Source organism: Echiichthys vipera (genome assembly GCF_963691815.1).
Source record: "Echiichthys vipera genome assembly, chromosome: 17".
NCBI lineage: Eukaryota > Metazoa > Chordata > Actinopteri > Perciformes > Trachinidae > Echiichthys > Echiichthys vipera.
The window spans coordinates 13,997,783-14,020,104 of NC_139842.1; the positions used below are offsets into that span (position 1 = coordinate 13,997,783).

Consider the following 22,322-nt stretch of genomic DNA (forward strand, 5'->3'; position numbering starts at 1 on the left):
TAGTTCTCCCAGCTATAACGAATACAGTCTTAATGCAACAGTCCTGCAATAAACATATTACTATAATATACTTTTTTTTATTATTCAAACTGTTTTAGAAAAGTTTGGATGGTCGTTTTGGAGTCGTTTGTGTAATAGTAGCCTATTGCACATCTCAATGTATGTTAAACTTAAAGGTTTAATACAAAACAAATAATAGTTCACGAACCAGGTAGAATAATTGACCTATGTGTTTCTTAATTAAATGCGAAACACATTTATAAAACATTTCCTTTATTCTTTTAAACTCATCCATCACACAGGAATAAATACACTTTTGAGCATTTCATTTTTTTTGCATTATTGTGAATTTTTATTCAACAATGTGTGCCCTTTTTGCATCAATTTATGGTGGAAATGTCGTTATTTCTGTAAATTATTGAAATATTATTATTATTATTATTATTATTATTATTATTATGAATCACTCTATTGTTGTCGAAATCTACACATATGGGGAAACGCAAGGGCACATCAGATTTACTGCGGTGTCATTGTTCGTCTGTGCTCTTTTGAATGAACCATTGTTCTTCCTTTAAACTTTCCATTTCTAAGATTTGCGGTAACATGACAAGGAAGGAGTTCATGGTGATCAGAGTGTTGCAATGGAAAAACCGGGCTACGTCTGGTCTCAGCCACACCCCGATGAAAACGGCATAAATTAGCTTATCTGAAACAAGAATTTAAAGTGCAACACCATCACCTTTATCATTTTAGTTAGAAATACCACCCAATTGAAACTCCCATAACAATACCGGGTATTAACACCTGTAGGCGTTTTGCAGAGACAAGACATCAAGGCAAATGTCTTCATAGAGCCAAAGTATTCCCTCCAAGCAATAGGTCAGAAAGATAAGAAGCACATGTTACACCTATTTAGAGAATTTAGATCACATTTAGACTGTGAGCCAGCTTCATGTGGTCAGCTGCAGCAAAAAAGGGATCAAGTTGAACAAATCACACGACCCATAAAGCCTCTAAAGTATATATAAATGTAAAAATAAAGTTTTGATAATGAATGCCACATGCAGTTTTCTTTTTCCTTTTACAGTTACTTTGTGCAGGCTCTTAAGACTTCTTGAAAAAAAAAAATGTTTTGTATAATATGGGGGAAAAAAAATTGTGGAACCGGTTTGTTGTATTTTGGAATTCGGGAGATAACGTTTTTCCTAGAAACATCTTTTGAACTTTGCATTAATATTTTGTGCAAAACACACTGTGTTTGGTCATAATATGGTGTTGTTCATAACATATTATTGACATTTATGAGTGTGCAGTAAACCACTGTGGTTTTGGAGGCATATAAAAGCCTTGACAGCTCAGACTGCTTCTCAGGATCCCTCTGCATCAGGTAGGCTTACAGGTATCCTGAAACCTTTTCTTTATTATTAGAAGGTCACTGCTTTGAAGGATTGTCATCAGAAAGAGCTACTTTTATATTATTTTCTTCATTATGCATAATGTTATACTGATTTTATTCCGGATTTTATCAGGGACTGAGAGGAAATAAAGCTAATCCATATAAATGTGAGTGGATTCTCACTCATTGCATATACTATTCATGTTCCCTGCTTGCCAAAATAGTCCCTAGAGAGTAGGAAATTATATCCCATTTGTTGATTTGTATCTAGTTTTATGTGTAGAACCAATTATGCAGATTTTTTTCTGTGGAACAGTTTCACGTGGGCGGGATCCCTCTTTACACCAAACCAGTGAGTGGGTGTAGCTGTTAAACCTGTAATGTCCCATAAGGAACCAGATGCAGCAAATGAAATCATTACTGAATAGACCTTAGAATGAGAAGATGTGTTTGAGAACTGTCGATCCGTGTAACTGTTTGACCGATGGCAATCCCTGTGAACCATGTAGGATGACGGCCAAAGACAGGGAGACAGAGGAGGCGCACCTGTCCAACAACATCAATATACCGAGTCGAGCGGGGAGCACATGTGATCCCGACCTGAACATCTCTTCCATTGAAACTGTGAAGGAGCGGGGTCGAAACTGGGGATGGATGCTGTCTGGGATCATTTGTGTAAACATTTTGATCCTGGGCTGTGCCTTGGTCAGTGGCAGTGCCTACAACAACGTAAAGATCAGCAGTGCTGACCAGCAGGTTTTCCTCATCATCCTCCTCCTTCTCACCTCCATCTGGATGGTTTATAATGACATCTACACGACAAGGAAAGAAAATGCTGTTGTTTACAAGGATGGCCATGCTGGACCTATATGGCTCAGGGGTAAGTCATTTTAGTTTAGAGTTAAGTGTTTTTATTTGCAGAGGGTTTTCAAATAGTTTTAAAATGTTGACTCTTGCTCCTTCAGGAGGACTTGTGCTATTTGGACTGCTCAGCATTATCATGGACATTTTCAAGATAGCCAGCTATGTGGGCTACCTCCACTGCGATTCTGCTGTTAAGGTTGCGTTCCCTGTGGTGCAGCTTATTTTCATAATTGTGCAGGTAAAAAAAGCACATTACAAAGAAATTAAGACATTTACTCCAGTTGTTTATCATTGCAAAATATTAATATTGAGGTGCTAATAATTTGCAGACATACTTTTTGTGGATCCACGCCAAGGACTGTGTGCAGCTACAAAGGAACATTACACGGTAGGTGATTCATGGTTCTTTTACTTTCTATCATCAATTATTGTCTTTGTCAATGCTTTATCCCTGAGGTGATCTATTTGATACTTAAAAATGTAACATTCTCCTTTAACCTTTATAGAGTGAGAGTAACCTGGACAATTGAGAGTATTATCAAAAGGCTTACAGGCCACAGTATGTTGTTTCACTGCCTACATCAGAAATTTCTCTTTATTTGCAGACCTTAAAAAAGGTGCAATTATTATCATATTTGGGAAACACTTAACATTAAGGGTACAAAAATCATATACTTAAGTAATGCAAAACTAATGCAGGACTCAATGATTTAATGCATGAATTAATGCAGAATGTATCAAGATTTCTTGTTGCTCACAATCAAAACAAATATGTGGGTTTTCTTCCATTGAGTCGGCCCCGTGTTTCAGTGGCCCAGAACAGACAAACCAAACACTGGCTCTAGATAGGGACATTTGCGTTTTTGTGTCGCCACTTTAGTTCTCCTGCATGCCTGGCATATGGGAGAAGTTTCAGTAGGTTGCAGTCTGTTACTTCACCACTAGATGCCACTGAACCTCTTAAGCAGATGATTCAAGTTTTTGACTCTGATCATTATTTCCCTTTGCTTCCCTCTGGTCTTACTATATAGCTGTGGGCTGATGCTCACCCTCTCCACAAATCTAGTTGTGTGGATGACTATGGTCACTGAGGAGTCCCTTCACCATACTACATATCCTGAATATCCAAGTAACAGCACTAAAATCTCTGGACGAAACATGTACATCAGTAAAGGTAATTAAAGCAGATGAAACAATCAAAGCAGATATATCAATCTTTAAAATACCGCAACATAACACTTCTGTCTTCCTGTGCCCTGTCATGTCTTTCAGCGGGTTATGGAGATGACATGTGCAAGTGCAGCCACACTTCATGTAGCATCTTCAAGAAGGCCTACTACTACTTGTACCCCTTCAACATTGAATACAGTCTCTTTGCCTCTGCCATGGCCTACGTCATGTGGAAAAATGTGGGCAGAGTAACAGAAGAACACGATCACCACAAAATCAAATTCTCTCTGAAGAGTATATTTGTTGGTCCTGTGGCAGGAGTTCTTTTAGTGGTGGCAGGTCTGGCGACCTTCATTGTATATGAGATGGAAATGGTTAAAGACGATAGTGATGATGATCAGAAAGACAAAGCAGTGATGATGCACTTTGTCATGAATATAGTGATAGTGACCCTGATGTCGGTCTCCACTGTGATTGGCTGTGCCGTCTACAAGGTGGACCACAGGGAGCACGTATCAGAGAAAAACCCCACACGCAGCCTGGATGTGGGGCTGCTGGTGGGGGCCTCACTGGGGCAGTTCATCATCAGCTATTTCAGCATCGTTGCCATGGCTGCAACCGGAGCCAAAGGCCACCTGAACAGGCTAAACCTCGCCTGGGGTGTCCTGATGGTGATCCAACTCGGCCTGCAGAACTTTTTCATCATTGAAGGTCTACATCGGGAGCCCTTCCACGAGCTGCATCCAATCACTGTGGTCGCAAATCCATATGTGCTGCAGCCGAGCAAAGAGCTGAGCATCCTCGAAGGACCAGACATGGGCACAGCGCCCAGCCCAGTGCTCACATCACACAGTTTGCACTGCCACAAGGCCGAGCACAGGCCCAAACTGTTGTGGAAGAGACGGGTGTTGAAGGAGGTCTGTGCATTTCTGCTGCTGGGCAACATCATAGTGAGTACCATTCTCTCTTCCTCATACTCTTAAAGTCACCATTTCAAAGTTCACAAAATACTCAACCTGTTCTCGTTTCTTTCTTTGACAGCTGTGGATCATGCCGGCGTTCGGTGCTCGACCCCAGTTTGACCACGACACTGAAACGGAATTCTACAAATTCAACATGTGGGCTGCAGTTGTAAACATTGGACTTCCATTTGGCATATTTTACCGCATGCATTCAATTGCCAGTCTATTTGAGGTTTTTCTGACCTCATAACAAATATGATGTGTACAGTCAATTGTTTTGACAATTTTAAGCTGTTTTGTATAAATTGTAGTTGGTTTTGATGATGCTTTGTAATTTATCTATAAATTTGTGAAGTAGATGTTGACTGAAGAATATCATCACTTTCTCACACAATGACTCTCATGATGTCATAGCCTGTATACTGTATGTAAATGTATTGAAAATGTTATTTTCAGAACTCAAATAATAATGAATTGAGCTTTTCTTGTAAGACTTGTTTTAAGCTCTGCAGCCACTGTACGCACAAAATAAAGGTAAGCAATGCAATAAGATAAGGATTGTGTTCCTTGTTATTGTTATTATTATTATTATTATTATTATTATTAACGACTTGTTACTAGAGATGCTCCGATATTGACTAATTAGCTGGATCGGATATTGGATCAATTAGGCCGAACCAGCATTCCGACTAAGTCATTGATTTTTTCATTAATATCATACACAGCAATGCAGTTACAGCGATCTAGTCACTTCAAATCTATGTTTGCAACACCGGTCAGGGTTTTATATCACATTTTAAAATATCCGTTTTCAGTGAACTTTACATGAAAGTGTTATTTATTTATATTTGCTGCTAATGTACACGTTGTTATTTGTTAATAAATAATATTAATTACATTTATATCTATTGATTTTAATCTGTTACCTTTTTTTTAACAAGGCTAAATGTTTTTCAAGCCTGATGCCTTCACTTACATGGACAGGTATAAGCTTCATTCATTCAACAGTAGTATCGGAACGGTATCGGGTATCGCCCGATACGCTCAGTCCAGGTATCGGTATCGGATTGGATCGGAAAAAAACTGGATCGGTGCATCTAGCACCTAATGCAAAATGCAAAAACTATGGTAAAAATAGCCTATTTTGAATCTTCTTCATTACATATGTTTATTAAAATTAGTCAATGCATTGATTGGTTAACAGACAGATTATCAATTTTAATCAAATGTTAATTGTGTAAGTCATTTTCATATACCAAACATTTTCTAGTTCTAGCCTCATTTGTTTTGTTTTTCTCAACCTCTTTTTTAATAGAAAATTCTTATGAGCATTTTTTTTTTTTTACAATTTTCTGACATTGTGTAGACCAAATTATATATTTATTTAACCACGAAAATAATTAGTAGCAGCCATAATTATCTTTGTTGGGACTTTATTAGGCCCTGAAAAGGGCATAATATATAGATATGTGACCTTATTGTGGCTATCATTGAAAACCGGATTGGTGTTTCACAAAATAAATCAGATAAACCTACGCAAAGAGTCAATAATAAGACACTCTCCTAAAGCTTTTGGGAGCGCTAACTAGCTTGAACTAAAAGCCCAAAAATGAACAAGTAAGGCTTGCCTTTGAGTCAGGCACATTTAACGCCACACTTCCTGGAGGTCCTTAGCACACGGGTTTGTTTACATACACGTCACCAGGAAATACACCGCGAAGAAGTGTCAACATGCTGAGACAGGTGAGCCGTCCTAAATACGCTTTTGTGATTGGAAACATGATTTGTGTTTGAAGATAGCATACCACTCAAATCTGAGTGTATATTTTAGACTTAAATATTCATGACTTTTCAGATTTAAACTACAAACCGAGCCGACCAAACATACATTTGAAAGATTAGCATTAGCTTAACCTGTTTTCAGGACTCCCTAGACGCTCCTCTTTTTGGTGAAGATGGCGGGGACATCGGGCAAAGAAAGACCAAAATTAGGTGAGATGTCCTACATTTGTGGTTATATCCAACTGTTCTAAGTCACTGGCCTTTCGACCTATAGAATACAATGCATGTTTCAGACACCCGCTGGCCTCTTTCTTCCATCTCTTCTTCCGAACAAGTGCCATCTTGGTCTACTTACTGTGTGACATCTTCAGCAGTCGCTTCATTGCCTGCATGGTCACCATCATCCTCCTGCTGTCATGTGACTTCTGGACCGTCAAAGTAAGCATGTCAAGTCGAACACATGGAAATAAATGATCATATGTTATGCTAATTTTTAGTAATCTGCCAATTATTTTCAAAATAATCAATCATTTAAAACGTCAAAAACCCACACCAATTTCCTATATCCCAAGGTGACATATTCACATTGCTTCTGTTGTCCCGACCCTAACTATATTGAGTTTACAATAGTATCCTTAAAAACATTATAATACCAATGATACAATGGTTTTCATACAAATGCATTTTTTGAAAGTGTTCAAACAACAAAAAGTTGTTGGTTGTTGTTTTTTTTTTACTAGATCTGGGTACAAAAAGGATTTAATGCAGGTGCCATATGACTGGAGAAGTTTAAATACTACTTAGTATTGTCTTATTTTCAGTCGATTTTTACCAGATACCCAGTCTTAGTTTAGAAAAGCATCAAATCCCAAATTTAAATAAGCTGTTACAAGATAATGTTTTTCACTTTGCTTGTAAAATGATTGAACCAATTAATTGATTATTCCATTTTTTATTTTTGTCTTTTTTGGATGTCCATGTTCCTTGTTAGATTGAATCTGGGGTTGTTTTGTGAATATTTTGATATTTGTGTTATGTCAAATCAAAGTACCAGGCTTTCATTTACAGATGTGTAACTCCCCCCCCCAGAATGTATCAGGCAGATTGTTGGTGGGCCTTCGGTGGTGGAATCAAGTGGATGAAGATGGAAAGAACCACTGGGTATTTGAGTCAAGGGAGGTAAGCAGACGCGTATCTAGTGGACATTTACACAGGGCTCTTTTCAGCTCAAGGGAAAATTATGTATTACTTTTTTTTAACAAAGGTTTCTAACATGGAAGACACCCATTCAGAAAAACAACATACTTTGTAAGATAAACAGCCTAATCACATTTCCCTTTTTATTAAATTTTCTCAAATATAGCAGCAACCAAACCACAGCTCTTTGGAAAATAATAGAGATGTCAGTAAAGAATATTAATACAGAAGTTATTGCTCGCCTATATGTCCATCTACAATTTCACCAGCTAAGTACACCTTGCGGCGATTTTATTAGTTTGAGCATTTGCAAAGCCTTTTAACAGTGTAATGTAGCTGGATGACCTTTTTGGAAAATTGAAGATAGTGTAACATATGACAGCTGCATTGTCCTCTCTTAGAAATAATCATACAGCACAATGGGGACATTGGACATGAATATCCGAAGACTATAATAGTTTTTCTATCTTTGTTTAAAAAACAAAACCTTGTTCTTTTTGCTAAGCAGACTCCCAGTCTGAACCTGACGTCCAGTGCTGAGTCACGGATCTTCTGGTTTGGACTCATCGTGTGCCCCATCTTTTGGATGTTTTTTGTGTTCAGCACCATCTTCTCCTTCAAGATTAAATGGCTGGTCAGTTCAGAGATTTTGAAAGTGAATGTTGATTTAATTTCCGTCTTATTGTTTGCTAATTGTTGGTTCATGTTTCATCCCTGTGCATCCAGGCTGTAGTAACCATGGGCTTGGTCTTACAATGGGCCAACCTGTATGGCTATGTCAGGTGCAAAGTGGGTGGAAAGTCCAACCTGAAAAACATGGCGAAGAACTTTCTTGGTGTCCAGATTTTTAAACAGGTATGTGAAGCACACTCGTACTTACCTTCTTATGTTTTTTTTGTCTTAATGACATGATGTACTCAAGTCTCCATTGTTTTTCTTTTCACTAAAGGCGATGAAGAAATCAGAGGAACTTTGAGGTTGAAGAGGATGAGTGACGATGACTCTGCAGAGTGATGGACACATTATATTTCCTAGATTCCTGTTGGGCTTTTCTTAGGGTGTATGGGTTTTTATAATTCCATTCATGGTTAGGATACAACCGATTTTGTATGTGTTGTTTCCTCCGAATTCATTGACTGATGAATTCAAGGTAAATCTCCAGACTTTTATAATTCCAAAAAAGGACATTATAGTGGCTTTTGAGAATTCATTTAACATAGTTTTGGCAGTGCATCAGTGCAGAACACAGAGTTATACGTGTCATACAAGTTTATCAAAAGACTGGCACAGAGCCTCAAATACTTTAATTCAAATTTATTAAAATAACATATTGTGATATCAAATATCACAATATGCTACCTAAATACCTCCGTATCAATTGACGATTGGTGCTATTTATGCTAATTTTCTTCACAATTATACTTTTTAAAAGCTAATCCTCAGTAATGTGGTGATAAGTGGGTGAAGCCAAATAATAGAACAGCTGGAACAGTTTGGTAAGTTGAGAAAATTGTTCAGCCTTAGCAGGAGCTACGATGGTAATGTGATGGGATTTGGATCAAGGCAATACCCTAAATTCAGGAAGTGTTGTTGTAACTACACCTTTGTGACTTTGGACAGGTCATCCCTGCAGGCAACATCTATGAATGTACTGTATTGTTGTGAAAAGGGCTTTGGGTAATACAATGATTGTGTAATAATAAATATTGATTTGTTACATTATTGTGGCTAAGATTTAAACCTGGATTGTGGACCTTTATTTTATACTACTGTTTAATGTTGCTTTATTTAAAAAAAAAAAAAAAAAAATTTTGGAAATCACATTATGGTAGGGAGTAGTGAATATGTATTTATAAATGTTTCGCAGTAAGTGCCACTTGGATGTGATTTTATATAAAAACTGGTCACTTAACCTGAACTTCTGTGGAGAAATTGTTGTATTTCACAAATGAATAAATACATTAATACACTTATTACCATGGTTTCTGGCTGAACATGTCAATCTTACTAATGGCTAACTATCTAGTAACCTCTCATTAGTTGCCCTTTAGCAGTAACTTTCAGATTTGGACCAAGTCAGAATACCTGTGGAAACTAAACAAATGCACTAGGTCACCAGTCTGTCTGCAGTGACTAATTCAACCACAAGATGGCAATAACAGAACATCAGTGTTAAGCATTTTGTGTCCCCCAACACCGTTTAATTTGTCTTTTCCTTCCATTTCATTTATTTTTGTTTAGACAGATCATGGTATAAATACTTTAATTCAATTAAAATGAACACACATCTTGGAATAGCACCTGGCATACAAGTCATGAAGATTGTGTTATTCAGTGTTGCACGATCTTGCACTTTTGAGGGCTAAAGGAATATGGTACGTGTGTAGATGTTCCAGTTTTAAACAACAGTTAACTCACATAATCAAAATGGTATCAGGAGTGAAGGCTGACATTCCTTTATTTGTTTGATGTTCAGAAAAAATGCCAACATACATCTTTATGGGACAGCAAGAAACGGAATATGAGTACAATTGAGCACATCATTTGACATTATAGAATGTGAGGTTAAACGTGTAATAAAAGTGTGCTGAGATTTGCATCAGTCTGAGTCTTTGCATTTGTATGTTGAATTTATGACATGCATTTTATTAGTACCAGAAATCAAAATGGTTAACTTCACATGTGTAATGTACCATCACGAAAATCATGGCAAAAAAGTAGAAAGTGCCTAACACTAAATAGAACCAAAAATATGTCTTGTCCAATTTGTTGGCAAACAACGTATTTCTCTCATTTTCCGTTGTCTGTGCCTGATGAGCTTCCAGGAAGTTGACCACCTTTCTGAGCATTCGACTGGCCTCTTCTGAGCCATTCAGCTGAACGACGCTAATGTCGGCTTTGACTTCTGTAGGGATTTAAGCCGCAATCAGAGCAGGTCATGCATTATTTTGTTGTCAATCAAAAATCCACTTTGTGTGCATCAAAATACTCATCTCAATATGAACAAGTATTGCATTACAGACTCAACACATGCAGTATTTGTTTAGTGGTCAAGTCCTCCTCACCCTCATCCTTGTCCTCATCCTTGTTCCCTGCGTTTTCTGCAACTGACCCTTTGGAGCAGCAGCAGAAGATGAGGCTGCCATCACTGGCCAATCGGGTGAGCACCATGGAAACCAGCATGCTTAACACCAAGAGGACCAGACAAACACAGAAGTGGATTCCTGTGGCACAGACAAGATGGTGTAGTGACTAAGACTGTGATGCTGTGTGTTGTATTTGGTTTGCAAGCGTGTTTGTGAGCTGACTGACGGATGACAGGGCTGCACTTGCTGTCTCCTGGGAGCTGATCGTTGAGGATGATGAGGAACATGGTGAAGCTGAGCACCAGAGTAACCTTGAAAGAGTTGCGTTCACCGCCTCCCAGTGGCAGAGCGAAGCTGACCACATCAGCCACGACGATCAGAATACTGGGCAGCAGTAATGTTATGAAGGGGTTCGTGTGTTTGATGCTCAATTCCACCTGAGGGCAGACATAATTCCAAAGTATGAATATAGAAACTGCTTGTTTTTTAGATCAGCCCAGACCCTAGAGGTTTTTCAGTTACTATCTCCCTGACTTTCAATTGTGGCTGAGCAAACCCCATTTATTGTATTTTATGTGTATTTTTTCTAATTGTGTTGTTTATTGATCTGTACAGCACATTGGTCGACAGTTGGTTGTTTAAAATGTGCTCTATAAATAAAGTTTGAGTTGATTTGAGTCGAGTTGTTTATTGATTTAAATGCTAGTATGTGGGTGGAGAAAAAGGTAAATGCTTAATGCTCTACCAGTGCCTTGTGTTATTTTCTCAGTTAATCCTTTTAATTTAATTAGATTTTATTTAATATTATTTAATTAGATTACATTAGATTAGATTAAATGCGATTATTATTATTATTATTAATATTATTATTATTATTGTTATTTCAAATATCATAAAATAGTGAAAAATGTCCAATATAAGTTTCCACATTTCAAGGTGACATATTCAAAATGTTTGATTTGTCCTGCCAACAGTCTCACACTCAAACACACTGTTATATACAGTATGATAAAGAAAATCAACAAAATTCCTAAATCTGAGAAGCTGGAACCTGTGAGCATTTTGAATTTGTTCCATGCCTGAAATTAATATTGAATATCAAAATAGTTGCAGGTTAATTTAAAGATTACTCAACAACTTGTTCAGTTCGAACCTCAGACAGAAGTGTCACAATGAAACAGGTCACTTTCTGTTTTTTCAAGTTAAAGTTAAAAAATACCAATGAATGGTCTTCATCATTACCTCTATTAAGATAAGACTCTTCCACACGGTCATTAACCTACCATGATGTAATTGCGATCGTCTCTCTTTTTCGCGAGGATCACACCATCTGTTTGCCAATCTCCATGGGAACTATCAACCATCTTCAATTCCCCAAATACCAGCTCTGTACCACATCCTGAATGAAATGAAGCTTTCTTTAAAAGATGAACATTGCACTCTGAACTCTGACTGACTCACAATGGGCAGTTTAAAGTTACCTACTTTGTCCCTCACCCCAAGTCATTGCAGTTTATGCCCCTTCGCCCCTCCACACACAGTGCCAAGGCCCCAGCTACTATCTATAAGGCTTTATCACTATACATTAGATGATGTGTAAAATCTGTTTTGAATTCACTCATTTAAACAGCTGACATGGCAAAGTGATGATTTGCCACAAAACATATCTGGCTTGATAATACATACAACTCACATGATGTTTTTAATTAAATATTCGGCATGTCATCCTAAAGATTAAGCATGACCGTGAAAGAAAAACATAACCAAATTGTCAGGATTAACACAGTAAATGTAAAGTGGTCACATTAAGGACACTATCACTTAACACCCAGTTTGCTCTTGATTGAATATTTGTATTAGAATTCTGAGCTCACCTGCTTTGGTCCAGGTTTGGATCGCGACAGGGCATGCATCACTAGCAAAGGGATAATTGAAGAGATTGATCTCACAGTTCACCTCTGCATTAATGATCACACTGTGCTTCAGTGTGCCATTACTGCCTACCAGCAGATCATGGGAGCTGTGCGTCATAGTTGTTGCTATCCTGCACATGAGAGACAACATTTGTGTGAGATGAATATTAAGAAGTCCATGAATTGGATTTGTTATAATTATGTAACTTACCCATTCGTTACATGGAGCACCGGGGTCCAGACTTTACTTACTGGCAGGACTACTTCATCATATGGGTAAACTAATGTGTCCCATGCCAAACCAGGATCTCGCCATGTCTGTGGTTTAAAATCAAAATGAATGTGATCAAAACATACTAACAATATTCTTTTTGTCCATTTGTGAGTATCTTGCAGCTTACCAGTGAGGCTTGTATACGACTTAATAGGCGGAGATTCTTTGTGTCCTGTTGAAAAAATTAAAAAAGAAAAAAGAAAAAATCCTAAGTGGTCTTTGTGCCTCAAAACATGAGATTAAGACTTCCTGCATGTATTTTTACTTACATTAACAAAAACGTTAGAATAATAACACCAAATTGTAATTTTAATAATTTGTTCTTGTTAAAGGTTGAATATTTATAACCTTTTTAAAAATAATACACCCACGGGGTGTTTTGAGGGATACAGAATGAAAATATTGCTTTTCCATAAAAAAAATATATATTTAGTCTGATTTAATATTTAAAATGTTTTTGTGTTTTACAATGACGTTCTGTCACCTTCTGTTTACATTGTACCGGCCAATAGTGGCCAGCACTGCGTGGTTGCCAGGGTTGTCTGTTTTTCGGGGGCAGCTGCTCTAGGCTGGCACTGGGTGAAATGGAGGCTACTGGGCTGGTCTGACAAACATGGCAACCCGAGTGCTTTTAATTATTTTTGTTGTTGCGACTACGCTCTTGAGACACTAGATGACGGTGTTCTGCTTACTCTCCATATGCAACCTTTAAGTTGTGAACGGTTTAAAACAAGAAACAAAAGATAATTCTCAGTTAGCTCCACTATAGAATGTATAAGAGAATACTTACAACTGACAGAGTCTGGTACTCAATGAACGGCACATGGATCGCTTGGGTGCAGTTTTCATACTGTGGCTGAGATAAATATTTTTTGTCAATCAACATTTCAGCCAGACATCGGCGATCTGTGCACTTGGAGTCAGCATGTCCACATCCTGAAATTAGAGATAAAAGTGAACCAAAGCTTTGAATATCTTTAAGAAATACTTCTAGCAGTCTACTACCTTTCTAAACTTTGTTTGTGAGCTATAAAACACACTTACCTATTGTTAGTAGTAAGAAGAGAGCCTTCCACAGACTGTGGGTAAGAATTCTCAACATTTCTGATGATTAGACTTCACATATGACTGATCTGCAGATTGACTGACAGCTGTGTGCCGTCCCCTCAGGTTTCAGCCTGACATGACACTTAAATAGGCCAGTCTGTGACGTTAAACCACATATTCACAACACTATAATGACAATATCACCGACCCACAATACTGTGTAAGAATACCATTGCGTGTTCAACACATCCCTCAGTTATCCTATGCAAACAGTCAGAACACGAGTGCAATTACTCTCACAGTCTGTTTACCTGCCGGCGGAGCACAGGTAGCTCCAGCTGCTATTTTGCCATTACAGCTTGACATGCTAGTCTGCATTACAATGGGACTGTGGCTGTCATACAGGGGAAAGAAAGGAAGCAGACAACAATGGAAACATAGACGGAGGTTTCAGTGTGTTTTAGGGACAGCGTCTCTTCTCACAGAATGGCCATTATACATATACTCTGTTTTGACAGGTGGATATTGAGTTCAGGTTTGGTCATATGATTGTGGCTCACAAGATCATTGTTTTTTTTTATTAATGGATAAATATACTGAGGATGTTTTATTTACTGTCAATTTATTTTATTTATATACCATGGCAAGCTGAGAGAAGCAGTTGAAAGTGCTGATGTGGGTCTTTTACACACCATAAAAAATTAGTTTGAAAGGAATGTTTTAATAAGAAACACCCAAAACACCCATATTTTAAAACACGTACATATAAATGAACTGTATTATACTTGTATTTCTGCTGTATTTGTGCATATTGTCACTTTCAAGTCCTTTAACAACATTGAACTGTTCTATAGTAATATTTTGAGTAATGGGCGCCGTCAGTCATGTATTTGTTTCTTGTCAAACAACAGCCTTCACTGTTTCAAAAGCTCTCCACGCTGCTCAGGCTCAACCTTCATCTCAACCGGCACCTTGTGATCACTGGGAAGTTGCTGCATGGTTCTTTGTATCTGTGTCTAGTATTATGAAGAAAATACGACAGTGTAGCTTATCTTTGTCTTGTCTGACCCAGGTTCTAAATACATCTTTGCATGCATGGCTTATATCTTCGAATCAGTATCCTCTCACCACATAAACCTAAGCTGTCCTTAACCTGTCACCCCCAACATGTTGTTGCTGCTAGTATGTTACTTTTCATCTGACATCAAACATATTTTTGCTTTCACATTCTTGATAAATTATGTAGCTCTTGTTTTATGGTACTAATAATTTACAAATCGATCTAATATTTAACACCGTATCTGTTGTGTAAATTATACCACAAATGTTGAATGTTGTTGTAGTGTCTTGTAAAGTGCCACATGGCGCGGGGAACTAACATCCATAAACAAATCAATCTACTGTCTGGTACTGTCACAGTTTATGGGTATACTTATGCACTGCAGTAAAGGAAGTAATACTTTTTTCTTTATGTCTGTGTTTTTACTCATTCATATTTGCTGCCTGCAAATGACAGGCGGATGAACTGTTCTTTGTAGGTTATCTCTCAGAGGAATGTCTCTTATCTCTGTCTTCACACATCATCTGCAACAATATGTGGTGAATCAGGTGTAGATTTACATTTTCTATTTTAAAAAAAAACAAGGTTGAATTAGTGTTGTCGACCTCTTTGTAACAGCTTTTGATGTTTTTATGCCTGCAATAAATGTGGTTTGTAAGTAAAGTGTGTCCTGGCGGCTCACTTGTGATCTCTCTTGTCTTATCAGAAACCAAATTGGGAGCAACTGAGACAAAGCAATTCCTTGTGCCAATGAGAGTGTCTCCACCTGATGGAGCAAAGGTTAACTTTCTGTCTAATGAATCATGGAAATTTGAAGGGAAATTACTCAAATATACTCAGCTGCAAAATGACCTATAATTCATCAATATCTCTTAGCTTTTATCATTCTGTGGAAGACTGTTTTAATTACGCAATTTCTATTACGCCACCAAGACGTAAAAAACAATAAGAGGGCATTCGCTATTTTTGTCCTGAAAAATATTCCATGGGTCATAAATTCTTCCTGATTGTCCAATAAGGTTTCAGAGGGAAGTGATTGCTGTGATATCAGAACAAAATGGGACTTTGCCTCAGGACCAGGCCGGCCCACAACACTCCAACCAACTCGACCTGGAGGTTACTTTCACTGTGGCAACACACTTTTTAATTCTTGGCAGAACTGATGGGCTTTGTGACACCTGACAAACTCTATTTTCTACTCTGCAAGTAAGTTGAATATTGACTTATAATGTGTTGTCTTTTTGAAGACTTATTCAAAGTAATAAACAAAGATTCTAAAATAAATACAGTTTTCAATGTTCTATGGTAAGAATAAAATGAAAAATTATTGTGTTTCTGTTATATTTTGTTAAATGGAGGTTTAGGCTTTACAGTATGTGAAAGTACTCATGCTGCCATCTTTACCAGAAATCCTGAGAAGAAGAGATCTTTTATCTTGTATCCTGGCTGATTAAAAATTGACATAAAATACAATAAATTGTAATGCTTGTAGAAATTCAAATCAATGCAGTTGATGTAATAAAACAGATATGTCCCCAGATTTTACATGAATTCACATTACATTGTGACATTAGAGATGTTTGAATTGTGTCTTTTTTGCTTATTTTGTTTCATGAACCTTTACTGAAACACAAAACACTGTTAACAAGCCAACAGGAGCCCATTTAAACTACAGTAAAACTGTTATTTGGATCAACATTTATCTGACTGACAGGAACAACTCATAAAGTTAATACATCTTTTAAAGACTTGGCACTATTGCAAGTTTAAGATTCAACACTTGATAAACCATTGATCATAAATCGAGATAAACATCAGCTATTTGTTCTCAGGTGACTCAATTAAGCAATAAAAACTGTAATCTTGAAAGGAAGTACATGGTGTGAAAAACAAATTGATCAATGACTCAGCACTGTGCATGCAAACATAAACTTGATAGAGTGCCTATCATCAGAGACACCTCAAGCAGCTGTCAGATTACTGGATTGCAGTATAAGACAGTGATATCAGAATTCAACTGTCAAATATTTGAAGTACTTTTAAAGTAGCTTAAAGTAACTACTAATTACAAAAACAGCTGAAAAGGTTCACAGTTCCACAGAATAATTCTACAATATTAGCCCAGTCAAGCCAGCCTGAAAGGAAATAATTAACTTCAAGTAGTAATAACTAATCATTATAAATCAACTAATTGACAGACAAATAGAACAGCAATTATTAAGTATTGCCATGACCTGAAATGTTTGTGAATTCATGTAAAATCTGGGGACATATCTGTTTTATTACATCAACTGCATTGATTTGAATTTCTACAAGCATTACAATTTATTGTATTTTATGTCAATTTTTAATCAGCCAGGATACAAGATAAAAGATCTCTTCTTCTCAGGATTTCTGGTAAAGATGGCAGCATGAGTACTTTCACATACTGTAAAGCCTAAACCTCCATTTAACAAAATATAACAGAAACACAATAATTCCTGGAGCTAAAATGAAAGGTACAAAAAGGAATATGCACGAAAACATTCAGTGATTAATCATGACATTTGATTCAGAATTCAGACTCAAGTTCTCATAGGCTTGTCATTGTAATTTACCCCGCTCGTTTAACTTGTTAAGCTTGTCCTAACTCTGTCATACAAGGAGGGTGGGCAGGTGGGTCCCAGTGACCCCCATTCCTTGACCTGATTTTCCTTTAACTTGTTCTTGTCCTCCTTTAATGAACTCAGTGATTGCTGTGTAGAAACCAGCTAAATGAAACCTGTGACATAAAAAATATAAAATACCATCATCACCTACTGCAACATTATTGTCAATGCAAATTGTAACATTAGAGATGTTTGAATTGTGTCTTTTTTGCTTATTTTGTTTCATGAACCTTTACTGAAACACAAAACACTGTTAACAAGCCAACAGGAGCCCATTTAAACTACAGTAAAACTGTTATTTGGATCAACATTTATTTGACTGACAGGAACAACTCATAAAGTTACATACATCTTTTAAAGACTTGGCACTATTGCAAGTTTAAGATTCAACACTTGATAAACCATTGATCATAAACCGAGATAAACATCAGCTATTTGTTCTCAGGTGACTCAATTAAGCAATAAAGACTGTATTCTTGCAATGAAGTACATGGTGTGAAAAACAAATTGATCAATGACTCAGCACTGCGCATGCAAACATAAACTTGATAGAGTGCCTATCATCAGAGACACCTCAAGCAGCTGTCAGATTACTGGATTGCAGTATAAGACAGTGATATCAATGTCCTGACTTTGGTACATTTTATGTGTTACTAAAAGAAGGTGTTGTGGTTAAAGTTTGACATTTGGAGGTGAAAGCTGATAGAGGTGGTTGGAGGGTAATAATTTACCCTCATGAGGGCAAAAATAGAGCCTGAGGTTTGCTTAATTAACCGAGACATTTCTCCGGAGTACAGACAGATGATCTTCATGGCAACCATGCTTGCATTTCATTTTGTCTTTACTTTACTTTTTTTATTCTAAAATAAGTCAGTTAAGGATTATTGTCAGAAGGCTGCAGATTGTCCCCTGTTTGCAAAACAACTGAATTTGTCAAAAAACTCAAAACTAAAGAGACAAGCCAAACTGATTCAAAATACATGGATTAAAACTGTATTTCCCTGTCCCAATTAGTAGGTTAATCTTGTCCAATAGTCATGACCAAATGAGTTTTATCTTAGTACAATCATTTTTTTGGCGATTCATCCTCTGAATGCTCTAGATTGAGGCTGTGATTTCCCTAGAGGCCACAACAGGTCATTTTACACAGTGAAGTCAAGTTTCAAAAATGGCTATGGAGACTAACATCATCACACATGAATACAATTTGGCTCATTGAATCCACAAGAGTCTCAGCTTTCCAGTCAGACCCCATTAAAGTAACCTCAAGACAGTTTAGGGACCCCAGAATGCATACTACTAAAATACACCATTTTAGATTAGGTCAACACTTTTACACTGTACTTCATGAGAAAGACCACATCTCCTAAATATGGAACGTAATTTAGTCACCCTCCTGACAAGCTAGCACAACACGATTGGTACCAATGGATCCTTTTTATCATCTAGTTACATGTGATACCAACCAATTACAAACTCTAGCTTTGGAACCAAGCACACTGCAGTCTCTGATAGACAAAAAGTCTTTGGGTTGTCAGAACGTTGAGATGTTAATAATTGTTTTTATTTTTAAAGATGCTGAAATGAAATTTAGGTGTGCTTGAGCACAAGCACTTTGAAGTCTGGCCTCGGGTTACTTTTTTATAGTCTTGCTCGTACCTTGTTGGACTGCATTGTCTTGGACTCAGCTACTGAGAATTGGTCAAGTTGTTCCTGGCTGCTAATTCATGTTCAGTAGTATTGACATTACTTGTTTTAATGCTCAGTTCACAGTGAGTTGAATTATGAAATTAATTTAAATGTGTTAAAATGTGTGTGTTTTTATAGATTCCGGGACCGTATTCACCATTCTACACCAGGAGTGATCACAGCTGTAATTTGTACCTTCACCTCAAATAGTGTCTTGCTGAGTGTCAAACATGGTTAATAGTTCTTATTCAGTGTATTTTTAACATAACAAGCTGAATGAGAATGGTTACATTTGCTTAGTTTTACATTCAAACTTTACTGCTTTCAAGTGTTTGTATGAGCTTTTAGCACAACTGAGTTGGACACTGTCTTAACTTAAATGAAACTTGTGGTAAATAATCAACCGATAAGTCCATTTTTCACACCCAGAGTTGAGCGCTCCTCAAGTCATTTGCTGATAGCCCAGGGCACAGAGTGACCTATGCTGCCTGCTCAAACATGAAGGATTCAGCTCAACAAACAAGTCTAAGAGTCTTTTACATTTTAGCCACATGTAATGAGTCAAATTCTTCCCCTCCCGCACACCTGGTAATACGATTGTCATCCTAACATGCTTTTTCCATCTTGTCTCTGTCTTCTTACAGCTAACTGCAAGGCAGCGTTGTCACAATGAGCAGAGAGACGGGCGAGCAGGTCATCATTGATACCGGCTACACTACAATCCACACACTGGACAGGAACAATGGGGGCAAGCGGCTGCAATACATGCAGAAAGATGGGAGGTTCCCTGTGGTTTTCCAGAAGGCCCCAGGACACTGGAGCCCATACTTTATGGATATCTTCACCACTCTTGTGGAGATCCGATGGAGGGTGATGCTCCTCGTCTTTTCCCTCTCTTACATTCTCTCTTGGCTCTTTTTCGGTCTCTGTTATTGGCTCATTGCGTATGTACACGGTGACGTCGACGATGCAGAAAACACACCCTGCGTTGACAATGTGCGTAGTTTTACTGGAGCCTTTATGTTCTCAATGGAGACCCAGGCGACTATTGGTTATGGCTTTAGGGGGATGACTGAGAACTGCATTGTGGCTATTATTGTGGTAACAGTTCAAGATGTATTTAGCTGCCTCATTGACACCATCGTCATTGGTATTGTTGTTGCTAAAATGGCATCTGCTCGAAAGAGAGCTCAGACGGTTGGTTTTAGCAGCTGTGCGGTGGTCAACCTGCGAGACGGGGTGCCGTGTCTGTCATGGCGACTTGGGGATTTCCGGGGCAATCACATCCTGGAGGGCGTCATCAAGGCCACGTTAGTACGCTATGTGAAACAGCCACTAGGGTTTATTGTGATGTCATACCAGGACCTGCACATTCAGAACCGAGACATTGTCCTTGCCACACCAGCCACCATTATCCACAAGCTGGAACCTGGCAGCCCCCTCTACAGCCTGGGCCCTGATGACCTGTTTGGGGAAGACTTTGAGCTGGTTGTGTCTTTCACCTATACCGGTGACTCCACTGGTATGCTCCACCAGACTCGAACCTCCTACACACCAGCAGACATCCGCTGGGGCCAGCGCTTCCAGGACATGCTGAAAGTGGGCAAGAGACACTATAAGGTCGACTACGCCCTGTTCAATGTGACCACGTGGGTGCCGGGGCCCCTGCTCAGCGCAGAGGAGTTTCATAGGAGCGGATGTCCTGTTGAGTGCAGTCAGTCACACGGCCATCTCTTTGAATCAGTCAAGAGAAACGGACACAGTTGCCAGGCGAATCCTGACATCATTGAAGAGGTGATGCAGCAGACTTGCTTGTAGGGTTATATAGGGTGGACTTGATGAAGGACAGTGTGATAAGATTGTGTAAATATATTTATATGTGACTTTATACACATGGTTTATAACATGTTTTTAATACTTTAGAGCAGACGTTTTCAAAAGATGTGATGATGTGGTTCTCTCCTCAAACAAAGTTTGGAAATTTTACTTCCTTAGTTTCTCTCAGTTCTTGGTTGTCTATGGGATCATGATTATGTTAGTTGCTTCCATAGACTCTCTAGCTGTTTGTTAAAGAGTTAATTCTGGCGCAAAATCATCCCATTGCCTTTTTTGGCACTAACATACATCAAATAAGCCATCGAGACAGTTTTTTTGTGTAACAACTACTAATGGAGAAATCCGAGAGAGTCACTAACAGCCAAATGTGGCTAACACTGATTATCTCGGGGCAGTATGATGAATTTATTTCTTTTTTAACCACTAATACTGCTCAAAATAACACCAAAGCTCCGCAGTAGCATGATATGTATCCCTACACATAAAACAAAGCATCAATGGGCTCTTTCCTTTTGGTTTTCATTTGGTAATGGACTTGAATGAACTTTACTACGAGAGGAGCTGGTACCGGGGCCAGCAGGTAAGTCTTTAAAACACACTTTTAATAAACTCTGAGTTAACAAACTACGTTGTTGGTGCTTCGTTTTATGTGTAGGGACTCTTATCATGCTACTGCAGAGGTTTGGTGTCATTTTGAGCAGTATTAGTGGTTAAAAAAGACGTTTTAATGCCTTCACTGTACTGCCCAGACTTAATCAATGTTAGCCACGTCTGGCTGTTAGCGACTCTTCCAGATTTCTCCGTTAATAGTTGTTACACAAAAAAAAGTGTCTTGATGGCTTTTTTGATGTATGTTTGTGCCGAAAAAGATCCTGGGATGATTTTGCACCAGAATACTTTAACCGCTGTTAAAGCTGTCTCCATGAAAAGGTATGTCCCATGGCATTTAATAGTGTCTGACCCTAGGAAAGTGGGAAAGACAGTTAAAATTTCCAATTTATATCAAATTACTATATCTCTGAATTGTCTCTGGAACCAAATCACACCCATTTGGACTATTCTATGTGATCTCCTTTTCATAACAAATGTAACAACTAATGTTTTATGTTTTCTCTTCCATTGACTGGGCCTCAGGTAAATAAAATGAATGACCTAGATGTAAGACAAATAAAAGTTGTCTTTGTAAAACAATGAAACAATAGATAGTAATAGTGTTAAATGTGATGCCAGCGCTTGTCTTGTTTATCCTCTTTGCAGCTCTACACCGCCACCTTGTGTTCACTGAGTGCACACAATATCACTCCAACAGTGGTGACACATATTTCCCAATAAAAGTAGGTCGTAGTCTACTCCACACTACTCAGAATATTTTCTCTAGTTTGGGCAGAAAGGGTT

At 38.0% G+C, this 22,322-nt stretch overlaps 4 protein-coding genes across 6 annotated transcripts; 3 read left to right on the forward strand and 1 right to left on the reverse strand.

Moving 5' to 3' along the window:
- Positions 1–1,379: 1,379 nt before the first annotated feature.
- Positions 1,380–4,914, forward strand: otop2 (otopetrin 2; the record flags this gene model as incomplete). 2 transcript variants are annotated; one of them, XM_083930619.1, is made up of 7 exons in its annotated part: positions 1,380–1,402; positions 1,909–2,279; positions 2,365–2,501; positions 2,593–2,651; positions 3,295–3,437; positions 3,536–4,383; positions 4,475–4,914. In XM_083930619.1, 6 exons carry the CDS (start codon positions 1,910–1,912, stop codon positions 4,643–4,645), a joined length of 1,728 nt encoding a protein of 575 aa, XP_083786745.1. In that variant the 3' UTR covers positions 4,646–4,914. The 2 variants fall into 2 exon arrangements, with proteins under 2 accessions (XP_083786745.1, XP_083786744.1); XM_083930618.1 differs by lacking the exon at positions 1,380–1,402 and having other exon boundaries at positions 1,844–2,279.
- A 1,190-nt stretch (positions 4,915–6,104) lies between these two features.
- On the forward strand, positions 6,105–9,289 carry LOC310959407 (Golgi apparatus membrane protein TVP23 homolog B). Of its 2 annotated transcripts, none has more exons than XM_083930737.1 (7): positions 6,105–6,138; positions 6,320–6,387; positions 6,471–6,615; positions 7,246–7,356; positions 7,883–8,008; positions 8,101–8,229; positions 8,324–9,289. In XM_083930737.1, exons 1-7 carry the CDS (start codon positions 6,127–6,129, stop codon positions 8,348–8,350), a joined length of 618 nt encoding a protein of 205 aa, XP_083786863.1. In that variant the 5' UTR covers positions 6,105–6,126; the 3' UTR covers positions 8,351–9,289. The 2 variants fall into 2 exon arrangements, with proteins under 2 accessions (XP_083786863.1, XP_083786864.1); XM_083930738.1 differs by having other exon boundaries at positions 7,267–7,356.
- A 606-nt stretch (positions 9,290–9,895) lies between these two features.
- LOC310960379 (5-hydroxytryptamine receptor 3A-like) lies at positions 9,896–13,808 on the reverse strand. Its single transcript, XM_083932069.1, has 9 exons — positions 13,692–13,808; positions 13,438–13,583; positions 12,775–12,819; positions 12,585–12,691; positions 12,335–12,504; positions 11,744–11,859; positions 10,687–10,897; positions 10,440–10,598; positions 9,896–10,279 (listed from the first exon to the last, which is right to left on the reverse strand). Exons 1-9 carry the CDS (start codon positions 13,747–13,749, stop codon positions 10,023–10,025), a joined length of 1,269 nt encoding a protein of 422 aa, XP_083788195.1. The 5' UTR covers positions 13,750–13,808; the 3' UTR covers positions 9,896–10,022.
- A 5,952-nt stretch (positions 13,809–19,760) lies between these two features.
- Positions 19,761–20,909, forward strand: LOC310959796 (inward rectifier potassium channel 16-like; the record flags this gene model as incomplete). Its single annotated transcript, XM_083931255.1, has 1 exon — positions 19,761–20,909. The coding sequence occupies one exon, from the start codon at positions 19,761–19,763 to the stop codon at positions 20,907–20,909; it is 1,149 nt and encodes a 382-aa protein (XP_083787381.1).
- Between the last annotated feature and the right edge of the window lie 1,413 nt (positions 20,910–22,322).